The sequence below is a fragment of the Talpa europaea genome, assembly GCF_964194135.1.
Source record: "Talpa europaea genome assembly, chromosome: 11".
Taxonomy (NCBI): Eukaryota; Metazoa; Chordata; class Mammalia; order Eulipotyphla; family Talpidae; genus Talpa; species Talpa europaea.
In genome coordinates, this window is record NC_140078.1 from 104609457 (window position 1) to 104625044 (window position 15588).

At 58.8% G+C, this 15588-nt stretch overlaps 1 protein-coding gene across 1 annotated transcript in view; it reads right to left on the bottom strand.

Annotated features, from left to right (window-relative positions):
• Positions 1–1260: 1260 nt before the first annotated feature.
• CNTN6 (contactin 6) overlaps positions 1261–15588 on the bottom strand; it is a gene marked incomplete at both ends in the record, with an annotated part of 111041 nt that continues 96713 nt past the window's right edge. Inside the window, 11 exons of the mRNA XM_084246579.1 lie at positions 1261–1385; positions 3446–3614; positions 4581–4693; positions 7384–7570; positions 8619–8734; positions 8810–9044; positions 11305–11375; positions 14088–14237; positions 14345–14503; positions 14976–15093; positions 15379–15554. Coding sequence (XP_084102705.1) covers positions 1261–1385; positions 3446–3614; positions 4581–4693; positions 7384–7570; positions 8619–8734; positions 8810–9044; positions 11305–11375; positions 14088–14237; positions 14345–14503; positions 14976–15093; positions 15379–15554 — 1619 coding nt within the window. The remainder of the gene's footprint in view (positions 1386–3445; positions 3615–4580; positions 4694–7383; positions 7571–8618; positions 8735–8809; positions 9045–11304; positions 11376–14087; positions 14238–14344; positions 14504–14975; positions 15094–15378; positions 15555–15588) is intronic.

The window sequence follows — 15588 nt, forward strand, 5'->3', positions numbered from 1 at the left end:
TTATTTCTTGCCAATCCAAATGGAACAGTAATTGAGGAGGACGACACCTTCACTTTTAAACAGAGAAGGAAAACCATCTAATTGGGCAGGACGGTAATGTATTTATCTACCCAAATCTGGAGTTCAGTTTACCTTATTATTTTAGTCGGGCTTATAAAAATTACTTATTTTCCTAAGAAAACCAAGGAAAAACAAATTGCACAGCAGTTGGGTTGCAGAGTAAGAGCTTCTCATACAAGCCTTAGGTCAATAAACTTAAACTTGTTCATCTGAGGGTAATCAGGAAAATAAAAGTGTAAGCTACGCTGGGCTCTGGTGATCTTCAGGCCTCGTTCCCTGAGAAGATAAAGGTGTTAAGTACTAGTAATACATGAATTTCTATACAGTAACTTACTCTTTTGCTAAGTTAGAATTCTCTGAACCAAAGAGCGAAAGCAAACTGGTGGCACACTCAGCTCATCAGAGGACGGACGTTCGCCACAAACAGCAGAAGAAAGTCGTCGCCTCCCAAAGAGTCACGGGTCATTCATCACAGCCCCCCACTCTGTCTGGACGCTCCTCCTCCATCACCAGTGGTCGCGCTGGGGTCCTCCGGGACATTCCAGCAGCTCCAGGAGGCGTGTGGGCCTGGGGGGCAGTCAGTGGACACGCTCCGGGCACCTGCGCCCCCGTCAGGTCATCCAGTTGGGAAACTACTCCATCATTTCGCCCAATGAAGAGCAAGAGAAAAGCTGGTAAAGGGATCTGGTCATAGGTCAAGAAACATGTTCTTCTGTGAAAAGCAGACACACATCTCCGCTCGATGCAGAATTGAAGGGTCGTGAAGGAACCTGAAGCTCCTGGCCCCCAACATCTCACCGCACCGATGAAGAGACTTCTAGAAGCAACCCCTCAAAAATGCTGCTTCAGAGATGCCCACAGAGTACAGGGGTGGGGGGAAGGTGGGGGGATGTGTGAGTTGACATGAGGCCCCTCAGGCCGCGGCCAGTGTGAGTGCCGCCCTCTCCACCTGAGGGAGTTCCGGGGGTGATGGTCTAGTCCCGTCTGCACCCTCAGATGCGGAACAGAAACGAGGCGACCTGCTCCCCACGCTCAGACGCGGAGTCGTCGCTGGGTCTCCAAGCTGGGATTCCGTTCCTCCATGACCGCAGCGCCTGCCGATCCTCCCAGTCAGTCATCAGTCAGTCTGTCTGTCTCTCCACAGAGACTGACACATGGGCGTGCCCACGTGGACACGCACATCTAACCCGAGCACTGCGCTCAGCAGGGCTGGGGCCGCACAGCACTGAATCGAGAGCACATAGCTGCGCACAAGGATACATCCCGCAGCAGAAGGCGCAGGACCTGCTCTTCCAAGGTGGCCGAGACTGACACCACACACAGGTCTGAGAACAGCGGACTTACGGGAGGTGGCGAAACCCAAGCAGATCCCAGGTCACGCTCCCTGCCTGCATTTGCTGCTCAGGAACACGGGTGCGCCCTTCTGTATCCCAACACGCGCAGCAAGAGGCGCAGCGCACGGTGGAGGGAAGACATGGGGCCATGAGCAGGGTTCGCCCCGGTACCCAGCTTTAGTTTGCCCGGGCACCCAGCTTTAGAGCGCCCTTCCCTGGCGTGGGCATGTGCAGGCGCGGCCTTTCCCGTGAGATGAGGACCGATTTATCCTGCTCCGAGCCAAGATGCTCTGGGTTAAGGGTGGGGTCCCGGGGAGCCGTCGTCTGTGCGCCAGCAGCTGGCCCAGGGACAGGCAGTGGGGACCACACGCACCTCCTCTGGCAAGTAAAGCATGCGGGAGCAGGCGCGCAGGCTCCGAGCCGGCCAGATGGCACCGGAACAGCCTGGATGTTGGCTGGACGACCCCAGCGCAGGCTGCCTCCATAATGGGGCACCCTCGGGGAGACAGAGGCCCAGGAAGTCCTTCTAAAGGGGGAGGTGCCGCTCTTCACAGCTACAGAGGGACCAGCCCCCAGATATTTTGACCCAAATGTTGCAACCAGGTGAGAGAATTGTGCCCCTGGATTTCGCTACTGCGTAAGACGGGCGGCACAGGGAGCTGATGACGTGTAGTGAGCACCAGAGACTTGTCCCAGCGCCGGTTTCTTTGGGAGAAAGTGAAACTGAAAGAGGCAGCTTTGGGGGGAGACTCACCGCGCCCGGAGCGGCTGGCTTCCCCGGGCAGGGCTCCTCTCCTTCCCTTCTCCTTGCCTCCGCGCGCTTCCTGCCACTGTCAGTACTGAGCCTCTAGAAGCGCGCGTGGGAGCTCCTGGCGCAGGGTCTAGTACTGGGTGCAACACGGCCCCGACTTGGTTCAGGCTTTGGAATCACTTACATTTTGTCCAGAATCCCAGGGTCGCTAACCAGGTGTTACTCCAGGCAGGAGCGCGGAGCGGGCGGCCGGCTCGGAGCAGAGACAGCGCGCTCAGCCTCGTCAGGCCACCTGTTGCCGGGGGAGAAGGGGCAGCCACGACCTCGCGGAGCAGCCTGGCGCCGCCCCGACGCATTTAATCGCGTGCGACCTTTAAAATTCAAAAGTGTTTAAAACGGTTTTATTAATGCACCAGAGATATGTACAAGGTCTTAATAATATACATCATTTTCTTTCCAAACAAATCTATGTTAAGAACACGCCTTGCAGCGACGGGACTGGAGGCCTTATTCACGGGATGATCTGCTTTCAGAAACCGCCCGGAGACGAATTCACCGTAGGAGTGACCGCAGAGCAAAACAGCAAAGAGGGACAACGGCGACGGGCAGGGGTTGGGGGGCACGTGCTGGGCCGGGCGCGCCTCCAGAGCTCAAACCTGGAAGACAGAGCGGGTGGCATCTGAGGGGGTGCCGGCCTTCCGCGCTCTCCACTCCTGACCGCCGGGTACCTGCTCACCCAACCCTGTTCTTGCAGAGCCGTGCCACCGGGAACAGGAAATGGCACATGCCTACATGGGCACGTGGGGCCAGGCAGAGGGCCCTGGCACGTGGGCCAAATGCCTGCCTCAGCACAGCCTGGCAGGGAGAGTGATCTCCGGCCAGAGACAGCGAACGCGTCCCCTGCGCGGATCCCTGCCCGGCTCCCGCAGACGTCCAGGGCCTAGAGCTAAGGCCAGGCCCTCCTCTGCCCGGCGACCAGCCAGCTTTGCCCTGGCTGGGGGCGGGGATGGGGGGAAGATGGGCCCCTCCCTGCGTCCGACGCCTGCCCGGGCCCTCAGAGGAAGGTTCTGGAGCCTATGCTGGTGCAATGAATCACGCACCGCGACCCACGGCTGTGTTTAGCCTCAGATGCGGGTCTGGGCGCATGTCGCGGTTTGAGGGGTTATTTAAAGAAACCCCGACTCCCTGCCTAGAGCCCACAGCTGAAGGTGGAAACGCAGGCCCGGCTTTTCCACCCGCCGCTTGGCAGAGCTGGAAGGACCACAGGCCCGGCCCCCCGCCGCGGCCCGAGGGCACTCACTGGACACCCTGGGGATGCGGATCTCCTCGCTGCTGCTCCCGTCCCCGCCGTCGCTCACGGTCCTGATGGCGACCAGGTAGTCCTCCTCCAGCGGGGCCAGCAGCTCGGCCGATGTGTTGTTTGTCTCCAGAACGTGAGCCTTGCCCTGCCGGTTCTGCCGGTACAGAATCTGAACAGGAGGGCGTGTGGGTCAGGGACACGGCGCCACAGCCCAGGAGCACACGGGCCACGCGGCTTCTCTACATTCGCTTAAGGGAAAAAGGCTCCTTTCAGCCACTGCCTCTGACATGAGCACAGATTTGTCTCTGTTGATTAAACAGCTCGAGGCTGTTCTCTGTGGAGCTGGCAGCGAACAGGCGCTTGTGCCCTCTGGACCCACTTCAAGGGGCTGAGGACGGGCGCCTGCCCAGAGATGAAGCCCGAGGCGAGGGCCTCTGCCCTGGCCAGACCCCTTTCGTGACGCTAAGGGGCCAGCTCCGACGGCAGCCGAAGCTCTGGACACCCCTGGCCTCCTCGCTCTCAGGGCCGCTGTCCACACACACCGCCATTCTGGGAAGGCCAGGGCTGCCGCGTGAAGAAAACACTTCGTGTGCGACACGGATTTCTTTCTTTCTTTCTTTCTTTTTTTTTTTTAATAGAGGCATGTTTTATTTATTTATTTATTTTCTTTTTTTTGTTTGTTTGTTCTGTTTATACATGCACTGGGTACAGTCAGAAGCGCGGGAGGGTGAGAGGATTCACCAGAGCCAGAGCGGGGAGCAGAGCAGGCAGACTGACAAAGTACACTGCTGAGGGGAGCAGCGGGCGGCAGGAGAGGTCTGCGCGCCATGTGGGACCCTCCTCCCGTGGCCGGGGAGCAGCCGGGGATCGAGCCGGCACCGCAGAGGCCGCGGGCAGCTTCGCAACCCAGCGCTCAACCGCTGCGCCACCGGGGAGGCCCACAGATTTCCTTCTTTCTTATGCTCCAGACACACTGCCGGCCTCAGGGTAGGACAGTTTCGGTGAAGAATTTGAAAACAGCGAAGTGTTTTCAAAACAGCCTGGTGGGGGTGTCCCCCAGCGCTACGGCACGCGCCTCCCTGGCCCCCTGGCAACCTAATGGGCGGAAGAGAAGCCGCGAGAAGGGAATGCCCACCTTGTAGCCCAGCACTTCCGACTCGTTCTCCATGGTCTTCACGTGCTCCCAGTTCAGACACAGCTTAGAATTCGCCAGCTTCCAGGCTATGTTAGCCGGGGGCTGGCTCGGAGCTTGGAAAAGACAATCACAGACCTAAGTGAACACGAATCAGCCCGCGGTTCCCCCAACCCGCCGACGCGCGGACGCGCGTCCATCCTGACGGGGAAGCGGGCCCCTCCAAACCTGCGGACGGGGGTGTCCGTGACAAACTCGACGTGAACCACGGCTAGCGCAGGGTGGATTTATGAGTCACCACCGGCGAGGCTGCTTACTTGGGCGCGTGTGAAAGCTGGCGGGCCCCACAGCCCCGCGCCGGGGCCTGCAGGCAACGAGCATGTCCAGCACCCCCAGGCTGCGGCCTTTACAGAAACCGACAGAGTCCTCTGTCGTCTCTTACTCTGAGCCGTGCCGGCGCTCTTGGGGGGAAGGGACGCCATGACGCAAGGTCTCTGGCGCACCTGACTATGACAGGCTGTGAGGATGGAAGGGAAGCTCTTGGAGCTCACGCCGGGCCTCAGCCGGGCCGGCTCTGCTCTCGCTGCTCCCCGTGCTCCTCTCGTCCTGCTTGGCATGTGGTGGGGCCTCACTGCCTGCCAGGCCTGCGGTCTGAAGGCTGCCCCGGCCCAGGCGGGTCTCCCCGGACAGAGCTGAGGAGTGACGGGACCTGCCACGTCTCTTTGGCCCACGATACAGCTGGACAGTGAGGACCACGGGTGCCACTGAGACAGACCACATGGGCAGCTGTGGCCGACTCGATGAGCACCCGAATGTACACCGTGGCCTTCAGTGCCCTGAGGGCATGTCATCTGGAGACAGGAGGCGGGAAGCAGGGAGGGCGGCTGTCCATCAGCTTTCTAGAGTAACGGATCTAGTCGGGCGGAGCAGCCTGCGTAGCAGGCGTGGAGGCCACTGATGGGAAGCCAAGCCCGGGGCAGAGCCGAGGACACCGTCCCGCTCTCTTCATTCCCAAGCTGGTGTTGCTCCACCGCCTCGTCCTGCTCTCAAAGGACTGAGACTCAAGAAACCAGAGGTTTACAACGATCCAGCTGAAGACAGAGGCAAGGCTAGAGCAAGACGTGCCTGCGCCTTCCTCGAATTTCTGAGGTTGAATGAGCACAATATTTTCCTCATTATAACGGAAATGAAAACAATTTTTTGAAAGTTTTTCCTCAACCTCTAATCTTTTAAGTCATGGGGTGGCCACACTGCTTGCCCACAGCCCCTGGCCTCCCAACCCTGATGGACCGGACACCCCTGTTCACCCATGTGCCTGCGCAGGGGCCGGAGGGACGCGGTGGTGTGGCAACAGGCTGCCTCACGCTCAGGTCCACACTCGACTGTGTCTCCTCACGCTGGCGTCCAGACACCCCACCATGCGCATCTTTAGACCACAGGGGTCAGACTCTTCAGCTGCACGTGCCTCCCCAGCACAGAGCGGGGCACACAGAGAGCCGACAGTGCACACGCTCACGTGCCAGACAGATGCACGCTTGGGAGGACCGGGCCCGCCGTGTGGTCTGGGCGGCCATCCTGGTTCAGTGACCTGTGTCTTGGGCCGAGGGCAGACCCAGCCATTCTGCACGCCCTAGATTCGAGACACCTGCCAACGCACAGCAAGTCGCTGGCCTTGTAATGTGCACAGGACGCGGACCGGCCAGACCGTGACACCGCGGCCCCTGCCGGGACTGGGGCGTGGCAGCCCGACCCCGCATGCGCTCCAGGCATGTTGGCTGGCTCATCTGCTCTGCAACGCTGGGTGGGAACAGCAATAGTTTTATAACTATTCCTTCTCAGCTCATACCAAAGTGCCTTTTCTAATCTTTTCCTTGGCTATAAAACGGATAATATAAAAGTCCTCACCAGATACCACAGTTTTAATATCTAGTATACTCTGGCGACACGTTTCTTTTATCTCTTCTTTAAAATGGAGTGCTAACATTTAACAGCATCGTACAGTCGACACGGAGAAAACAAGCTCACTCCTTGGATGTCACTGGCAGTGACGGAGTCTTCTGCTATGTCTGCTTCGTTTTGTTTAGATTAAAAAAAAAAAAAAAAGTTCTGTTTCAACACTTAGACTCTGTCGCAGAAGCTCCCGGCAGGGAGATGGCCTGGCGGTAGCCCCGGGGTTTGCATCATCTCACCCTCTGCCCGACCTGGAGGGCGGCCCGGGAGCCAGTGGCCTCTGGAGGTTATCTGGAAGGCTCTACCCCTTGCTGTCTGGGAGGTAGGAGGAGGCGGGCTTGGGGTCAGAGACGTGAACCTGTGTCCAGTCCCCCAAGAGCTGGGGGTCCCCACGTTTCTCAATCGAGGAGCAGGTGCGCTGCAGCAAGCCCAAGGAGGAGGCCCAGCGTGGACGGGCGGGTTCTGCTGCTGGCCTCAGGCGCATCTGCTCGGGCCGGGAGCGGCCCTGGGCACTCACCTGCATCTCTGCCGACAGGGCCTTGTGAGGACACGCCACTGCCCGCATCTCACAGGGGGCGGGGGGACATGGAAGGCTGGGTGGCCGCCCAGCCGGGAGGCAGGACCAGGGCCCTGGCGGCAAGGACACGGGGCCTCTGCTCGGCTGCAACCCGTCTGCCCCACTCATGCCCAGAACAGTCTCTCTCCTTGAACCCCGACAGTTTCCCTTGATGGTTAACAGAAAGGCTCTGAGATTATCTGCATCTGAGGGACAAAGCACTGGACCGAACCAGATGCCAGGCACATGGCGATGGGGAGGGGGGCCACTCTGACCTTGGCCCTGAGGGCAGGTACTCACGGGACTTCTTGGTGGTGGCGTTGACCGGGGGGCTGGAGGGCCCCGTGCCGGCTGTGTTGAAGGCCCTCACGGAGGCGAAGTAGACAGTGTTGGGTCTCAGCCCTGTGATGTGCGTGGTCGTGACGTTCCCGCCAACCCGCGTCCTGCCAATCATGGCCTCTCCAGGGTCATCTGTCCAGTACAGGACCTGCTCGTGGAAATAACCACAGGCATTCATGGCCTCCACCCGAGCAGCGCGGGACGAGGGGTTCTGAATGCACAAGCCCCACAAGCAAACCACCGAGCCTCACGCGGGTGGGAGAGGAACGAGGCGGCCCAGGCCTGGGGGAAGGTGCCAGCCTGGTTTCCTGGTTGCCCAGATCAAGCCTCAGGCCGGCTGAGCCTCCCAAAGGTGCAAGGCTCTGCAGGGATTGTGCGTGAGTGTCCTGCTGAGGGTCCTGCGGGGCACACTGGGAGCCCCCACATCAGTCCCAGCAGCAGGGAAGCAGCACGTCTGACAAGGGGGGCGCCTCCCGCCCCACGACCCAGCTCAGCTGGAGCACACATGTGGAGAGAAGACACACAACGCCCTGCGTGCCAGAGGCGCTGCAGAAGAAAGAAAGGCTGAAGAGACCTGGGGCCGTGAGAGGCTGGCCGGGCAGGGGAGACCAGAGGGAGGCGCCCGGGGATGCCACCCCACCTGACTTTCTGCTCGGACCAGAAAGTTCCAGAAAAAGCAAAGCAAAAGGGTGCAAGGAAAAACGAGGGGGTTCATGGTCATCCTTGAGTTCTAGCTCCAACGTGAAACCAACCTCATCACCCCCAGAGTGCGTGTCAGCGAGCCTGAGGCCATCACTGGGCCTCAGTCCTCAGCTTGCGAGCAGTAGGGCTGCAGGCCCTGGGCAGGTGCGCGTGGAGCAGCCCAGGCAGGGCCTGTCCACAGCTGCAGAGGGAGAGGCCTTGCCCAGCTCCCCACTCAGGGAGGACAAAGCCACCTGAGCCAGGCGTGGCGCCTCCTTCCACGCCAGGACACGCAGTTTCCGGAAAACCTGTTCTGTTCTCACCCCTGCTGCCTGGCCCTGGTGTCCGCCTTCTAAGCAAGCTCCAGTTCACAGAGCAGGCGCCACCCTGAGGGGCAGGTTGGCAGACCAGAGCCCTCCCCAGGGACAGCCACAGCAGGCGGGAGCAGCACCGGCTCCGGTCAATCGGCCACGAGTGGAGGCTGTGGGCCGGTGGGCGGGAGGGACGGTGCTCACCTCGTAGCCCAGCACGCGGCCGGTGTTCCTGTTCCAGGCGATGGCGTGCCAGGACACCTCCACCTCCGAGGCCGAGGAGCTCTGCGCGGATGCCCCCCGCGGGGCCAGCCGGGGCTCTGCCAGCAGGAGACGGGGACGGTCAGTGCAGCCCGGGGCCGCAGAGGCCAATGGGCGCTCGCGGGGCCACTCACCGTCCTCCCCCGAGTAGATGATGGAAGCGGGGCTCAGGGGCCCCTCGCCCTCCAGGTTGTAGACGCCCACCTTGACCTCGAAGGGAGAGAGCGGGGCGATGCTCTCGTTGCAGTAAACCAGCCGCGAGGCCTCCACGGTCGGGGCGCGCTCTGCGGTCCAGGCCGCGGCGCCCACAGGCCGGAACAGCACGACGTAGCCGAAGCCCTCGCCGCTCTGCAGCTCCTCCGGGATTGACTGGGGCAGAAGGGCCGACCTCTCAGTGCTCAGAGAAATACCGTCCCGGGCTATGAGAATTCTACTGACTATTTGCATTTCTTTTGTAGAGACAAACAAGATACTTGTTTAATGCGGTACCGGGGAAAAAAATACTTTTATTTAAAATGCCAATTAGGAAAATGATTCCAGCTAAAAGCACTGAAATTCGTACGTGGAAATGGAAGAGGCTGAGGTGTTTGTATCCCTTTCTGTGATTACTCCTAAGTCCCTGTAATAACATGGTTTAGAAGATTGCAAGCTTTTATAAGTTAAAACAAAATTTTGATGTGAATTTTTAAACTCAGCACAAATTAACTTACTACTTCAAGGACTGTGTTTTCATTTCACAGCACTTTTCAAATATACTTGTAAGATCAGGTAAAATGATCGCTGTGTGGCATTTGCTAAGGAGGAGAGTTTTGTTCAAACACAAGTATAAAGGGCCTCCCAGTACTTGTTTAAACATGTCAGATAATCACCTGAAATAAGCAAATGAAAATGAATCTGTGCTTCAATTCAGACAAATATCCCACCAGTTTACAACAAAGTTGTATTCAAAAATCCACAGACGGCCTCCCTGGTGGCGCAGGGGTTAAGCGTCAGCACTATGAAGCTACCCGCAGCCACTGCGGCCTGAGTTTGATCCCTGGCCAGGGAGCACCCACAGGGCACAGCAGACCTCTCCAGTCTCCCCTCTGCTGCCCTCAGCAGTGGATTTCAGTGGATCCGCCTGTTCTGCTCCCCACTCTGTCTCTGGGGAGTCCTCTTACCCCCTGCACCTCTGGCCTGCACCCCAGCTCTTGTATGCATAAATTAAAAATAAATAAGTCTTAAAAAAAAAAAATCCACAGACTTCACTTCATTGTTCCCATGGAAAATGTCCCAAATTTTCTTCCTTTTTCTAAATATACTGATAGGATACGGTGCTCTTGCACATCATTTCCAGGACCCATCTCTGAGGTCATCCCCAGCCCGGGATCCCCACTCACAGCACCCCCTTATCTTGCCACTGGGCACATTTGATCACCAGCTGGGTGCCAGCACCGGAGCCATCTTGGTGTCCCCTGCCTGGGCAGAGCTGCGCTCTAGAGTGACTAACAGACGCCCAATTCTTCCCCTGCTGAACACGACGCATGTCGGGGATGGGGTGTGATGCAGCAGGAGTGCAGAGCGCGTGGAGGCACTGGATAACATGGAAAACAGGCAGCGTTTGGCTGCGGGTCGAGCATGAACTGGCAGGGAAGGAAGTGGGAAAACGGAGGCCCAGGCCTGCGGCGGGGGGCCTAGCAGGGCCTGTGGGACATGGGGCCCTCGCACTCAAAACGCCTGGGAAGCTCCTCAGGGGCGAGCTGGGCAAGGCCGAGGCCCCGTGGGCACCACCGCTCTCCCGCCAGCAGGCAGCCGGCTGCGGTAATGCTGGGGGCGTGTGGCCCCCAGGGTCCAGGAAAAGCTCCGTCCCCAATGGTCATCCAGAGGACAGAGAACTGCCCCAGCAGGGGCTGGACAGGGCCCGGAGCGCGGCATGGAAGAGCCATTCCGAAGCCACTGGGCCGCACCAGGGCATTCACCAGCCCCCGCGGGGTTCGTTCGGCGCCCCGTTCGCCACTAAAATCAGAAAAGGGCCCCCAACCACGGTCCTATGAAAGGCCCAGTATGTGGTCACTTGTCACCCCAGAGTGCCCCTGGAGTCAAGGCAGGGCTGCCGGCAGGCGCCCCCTCCAGCCTCCCGCCCCCGTCACCAGAGTCCTGTGGGGCCAGGCACCGAACAGTTGGGAGAGGAAAACCACTGGCTTCGTCGAGAGTCAGAATTCTGTGGGACGAAGCCAAGCCGAAGGTTGCAATTGGTAGGAGAACGAGACTCTGCTCGGCAGTTGCGACGACGCCCGCGAGAGCGGTGCCTCTGCCTGCGCCCCGTCTCGACGCAGAGAGGACTGGAAGGACCCGGAGGACAAGGGCTGCTCCACCCGCCTCAGCCGGCTCAAGGTCAAGGCCAAGCAGGGTGGCGGCTCCATTGGTGAGAAAGACGCGGCTTCCCGCCCCGGCCTCGCGCACACGGGGACGGGCCTGGCCCTGCTCTCTCCGACGGAAACAAGACGTTCCCTCGGTTCCCTCTACGCCCCCCGACCCTCTGTCTGTACAGATTCTCGACACGATCGAGTCACTCCCCTAATCCGCCCGGCATGCTTCCTGGCCAGCCACCTCTTTTCCTGCAAAATGACTCAGCTGGACGGAAACTTACCTCCCACGTGACGACGAGCTCGGAGCGGCCTCCTCCGCCCCCGTTGACGTTGGTGGGGGCCACGGCAGGGGCTGGGAGCAAAGCAAGAGATGGTGTCAGCCCCGGGCCCGGCCCTCGCCTCCCCAGCCCCACGCAGCTCGTGGCGGGCGGACGCTGCGTTTTTAATGAACATAAATTATGTTTACACAAACCCAAAGTTCTAGAGACAGGACACAGTTGTGCTTGATACATGAGCACCCTGGCTCCAAAATTAATTAAAAATCGAGTAACATCGTGTGTCTGACATTATTATGCACCATCTACTAATTGGCAAAATGATGTTCCGTTCGGATGTGGCGGTGACGCTGCTGATTTAGGGCCTAATTATACACTTGTGCTGTAAACAAGTTGCCGAGGCAGTTTATTAATTAATTATTTTTTCCATAAACAAACTAAAATACTTTTTCTTTTGGTTAGTCATCAGGACATTCTAACATTGAAAAACAAACCCTTAACAACGCATCGAAGTTCCTGTTCAGTGCGGGAGGGGAGGGCTCTGAGCGGACGCCGGGCCGGGGAGCCTGCCAGGCACTGAGTGAGTCAGGGGCACAGTCCCCCAAACCGCCCCGCGAGGACCCGCAGCGAGTGCCGGATGGTGGGAGGAGACAGGCAGCCCCTGCACGCGGGAGGCCACGGAGCCAGGCTGAGCCACGGCCACACGGAGACGTACGCTTTCTGTTGTTATTTTTTCAGGAAAAAATGGCAAAAATATCCTAAATCTGCGATAATGGAAAAGTCTGCAGGATATGCTTTTAAGTGTTGGATTATATGCAATTACATATATTTGACTGTATTTAAGTCAACATGGTGGGCGGGAATGCCTGCAAATGTCTGTTGCAAAAATTGAAATAAGTAAAGTCTGTTCATTCCAGATCTCCTCCCACCCTAGAGACCCTTCAGATCCATGCAGATGGCTTGTGTGATTTATCCCGTTGCAGAGAGATGTCTGACTTGCCAATGAGGCAGTGAAGGAACCATCTTGCTCTCGCCAGCACCTGTCAGACACTCTCCATTTTCATATTCAGAATTATTTGTCTTCCTTAATCCCCATCACTTATTCAGAAGGTCACCGTGCGCCTCCATCCTACTGGCTAAGCCTCAACGCCGCGGCCAGAGGCAGCGTGAGTCCCTGGGGCCTGGGGCCTGGTCTCCACCCAGCGACCGTGACACTATCTCGGCCACTATGCAGTTCAAACACATAAAGGAATGGTTTCCAGCTGCTCTTTCAGTTGCCCTTTTTACAAAGCCCAACTTCTGGGTAGGAAAGTTCCGACACAGACTCCATCTTCACATGCGCCACGGAACCCTAATGCCACATTGAGAAGTGGGGTCTGGAGCCCTCTGACCTCAGGTGGGCTGGGCTGATCGCGGACATATGTCTCCTTACGCTCTGGGGTGTCAGCGGCTGACACAGGGGAGGAGGTCAGCCGAAGGCCACCCCACCGGCCACCAGGACGTCGCCAGGGAGCGGTGCCCCCTGCTGTGCTTGGTGAGGCTCCTGCCTGCCCGGCTCCGCCCGGCCTCCTGCTCGCCTGGACGTGTGCTGGCTCCTGGGCGCCTGCACACGGCTGCTGGGGGCTCGGCAACCTTGGCCTCCTCTAGCCATGGGCTTCTCCCCGCAGCTCTGGGCTCCCAGCAGGAGACCCCTGAAAACCTGGCCTGACAGAACATGCTGGCCCCAGGCTCAAGATGACAACAAAGCAGGAACCCCGTCCTTTGGCGAGGGCGAGATTTACGGTGTCTGGCAGCTGAGCGAGCGTCACGTGGGCACGTGTGTCTGTCCATCTAAGGGGTGGCACCAGGCCGCCCTGCACTCCCTGCCCGGCTGAGGACATGCAGGGGTCTGCTGCGAGGAGCTCAGAACCCCCCTCCCCCATGACAACAGGGCTCAGCAGGGAATGGAGGGGGCCTGGGAAGACTAAGAAGGTGTGATTTCTGAACTGCTCCCTTTGGGGTCCCTGCCGGTGCCCTGCTCCATGGCGTCTCTGTTCATTCTTGGCCAACATTGTAATGAAATCAGCAGCAGGTCACGTGCATTTACAAATCTACAGATTCTCTGCTGGGTTTCGGCTAGAAAACAGATGAGAGGAGAGGAGAGCTTCTAAAGGCTCTTCCTTTTGCCGCGCCTGCTTAACGATAAGCATCTCTTACTGAAGGCAGCGCTCGGGAGATAATGCACCTTGCTTTGCACGCATAAAAACGTGAAAATGAGAACCACCAGATCACTGCCTCTGATGTTGAGCCAAAACATGACAAGACTTGTAACAACACTCCTGCTTGTTTTCTTTAAGAACCAGACCACAGGCTGATTCTATGTCATGGCGACTGTGCTGCTGAGAACACGGGAGTGGACACGGGAACTGGCCATACGGACTCGATGGAGTACTACACAGCTATTAAAAAGATGAGCTAGTGCCTTTGGGGGCAAAATGGATGGACCTTGAAGTGATTATTTTAAGTGAAGTAAATCAGAAAGTGACAGACACTCATCTGTGGACTATAAATAAGCAAGAAAAATACACTGGCAAAGAGCAGCAAAAACAAATCTGGGCATAAAAAAAAGGTCCAGTCCACCATAGAGAATAGGTGGGGGTAGACGGGGTGGGAGAGATGAGGGGATCGTGTGCACATGTGGAGGAGCAAAAATGCAGCCCCAAACGACAGCAATAAAACATGTATTTCATTGAAAAACAAACGAACGACCATAAAGGCCCTTCCAGGCTTTAGAAGACAGGGCCGCTCACCGGCCGCCTTGGTCCTCAGCAGTTCTGAGGGTCTGCTCGGCTCGCCGATGCCAATGCTGTTCCCGGCAACCACACGGAACTCGTACTCCACCCAGGGACTCAGGCCCACCACGGTGGCGTTGTACGTCTCCCCACTGAGAATCTCTGGAACTAGAACGAAGGAGACACTTCAGGAACCTAAGCCGGCATGAAATCGCTCACTCCCCCAGAAGCCCACCCTGTGCACTTCCCGCAGTGACCCCAAGAGCATGACTGACCTGTGGACACGGCCTGCCAGCCCACGGAGAAGGCGGTCCGCGCCTGGACGGCGAATATCTGGACAGGGCTGCTGTTGTCGGGACCCGGCCTCCAGCTGAGCTGAGCCCTGGTGCTGGAGACATGCTCCACGCGCACGCCCTCAGGGGGGCCCGGTGGACCTGGGGACAGATTTGTGATGACTGTCGGGAAGGGCTGGGGTGGCTTATTTTTACCTATGGTGCTTAGAAAGTAAGACGCCGAACGTAAGCGTCCCTGGCGCATTAACTGTGATAAAGCTGCACTGTTGTCACTTAGCTCACACGGGGGCGGGGCGTGAGCAGCACCCCAGGGGACCTCATCTCAGAAGCCCAGAGCAGTCCTCGCCCAGGCTTTTGGGAGCCCATGCAGGTGACGCAGCTGAGCCAGCCAGGCCCAGGGTCGCCGCCGTCCACCCCGTTTACCAAGGCGCCTCAAACGGACCCAAGCCCCAGTTCAGGGCTGGCCCCGGCCCAGGTGCACTTGCTGGTGGACACACAGCCCAGGCCGTCTGTGCGCTCCCACCAGTGCCTGCGCCCGGCTGGAGACGGGAGAAGCCCAGATGCCCCACCCCATGGGGGATGTGGGGTGGCAACCCGCTCCCCCAGAGCTCACCCCGGACAATGACGTCGGCCGCCGCAGACAGGCTGTCCAGCGGGGAGCTGGCTGTGCACACATACTTCCCGGAGTGGCTTAGCTGGATGTTCCTGATCATCAGGTCCCCGACAGAGGCCTGCAGCGGGCGGGGCGGGACGAGACTGATCACGCCGCAGCCTGGGCAGCCCGAGGACGCGCACCCTGGAGGCCGGACCTCGGCCAGCCCAGCCTGGTGGCCACACCCGGCCCCCCTCACACCTGCGGTCTCTGCTGTAGAGCACGCATGTCTCCAGGAGAGACAGGACATGGAGCCACGTGCCGCGAGTGCTTGGGGCCGCCACGCAGATGAGCACGAGGGTGAAGGATGCTGATTTGTGTGAGAGGATTCACCTCACTAAGCACTTAAAACCCAGCAACTTACCCCCCCAATCCTTTCAAAATGAGAGGCGCCTCTCCGCAGGTCTATGGCGGCGCCGTTGAAGGACCATCGGAAGGCGACGTCCACGGAGGGGTCGTGGGAGGCCTGGCACGGCAGCACGATGCTCTCCCCCACCGTCACGTCCATGCTGGGAGGCGGGGCGCTGAGGACCGTCCTCTCTGTGGGGGGACAGACGCTGGTCAGGGGCCGGTG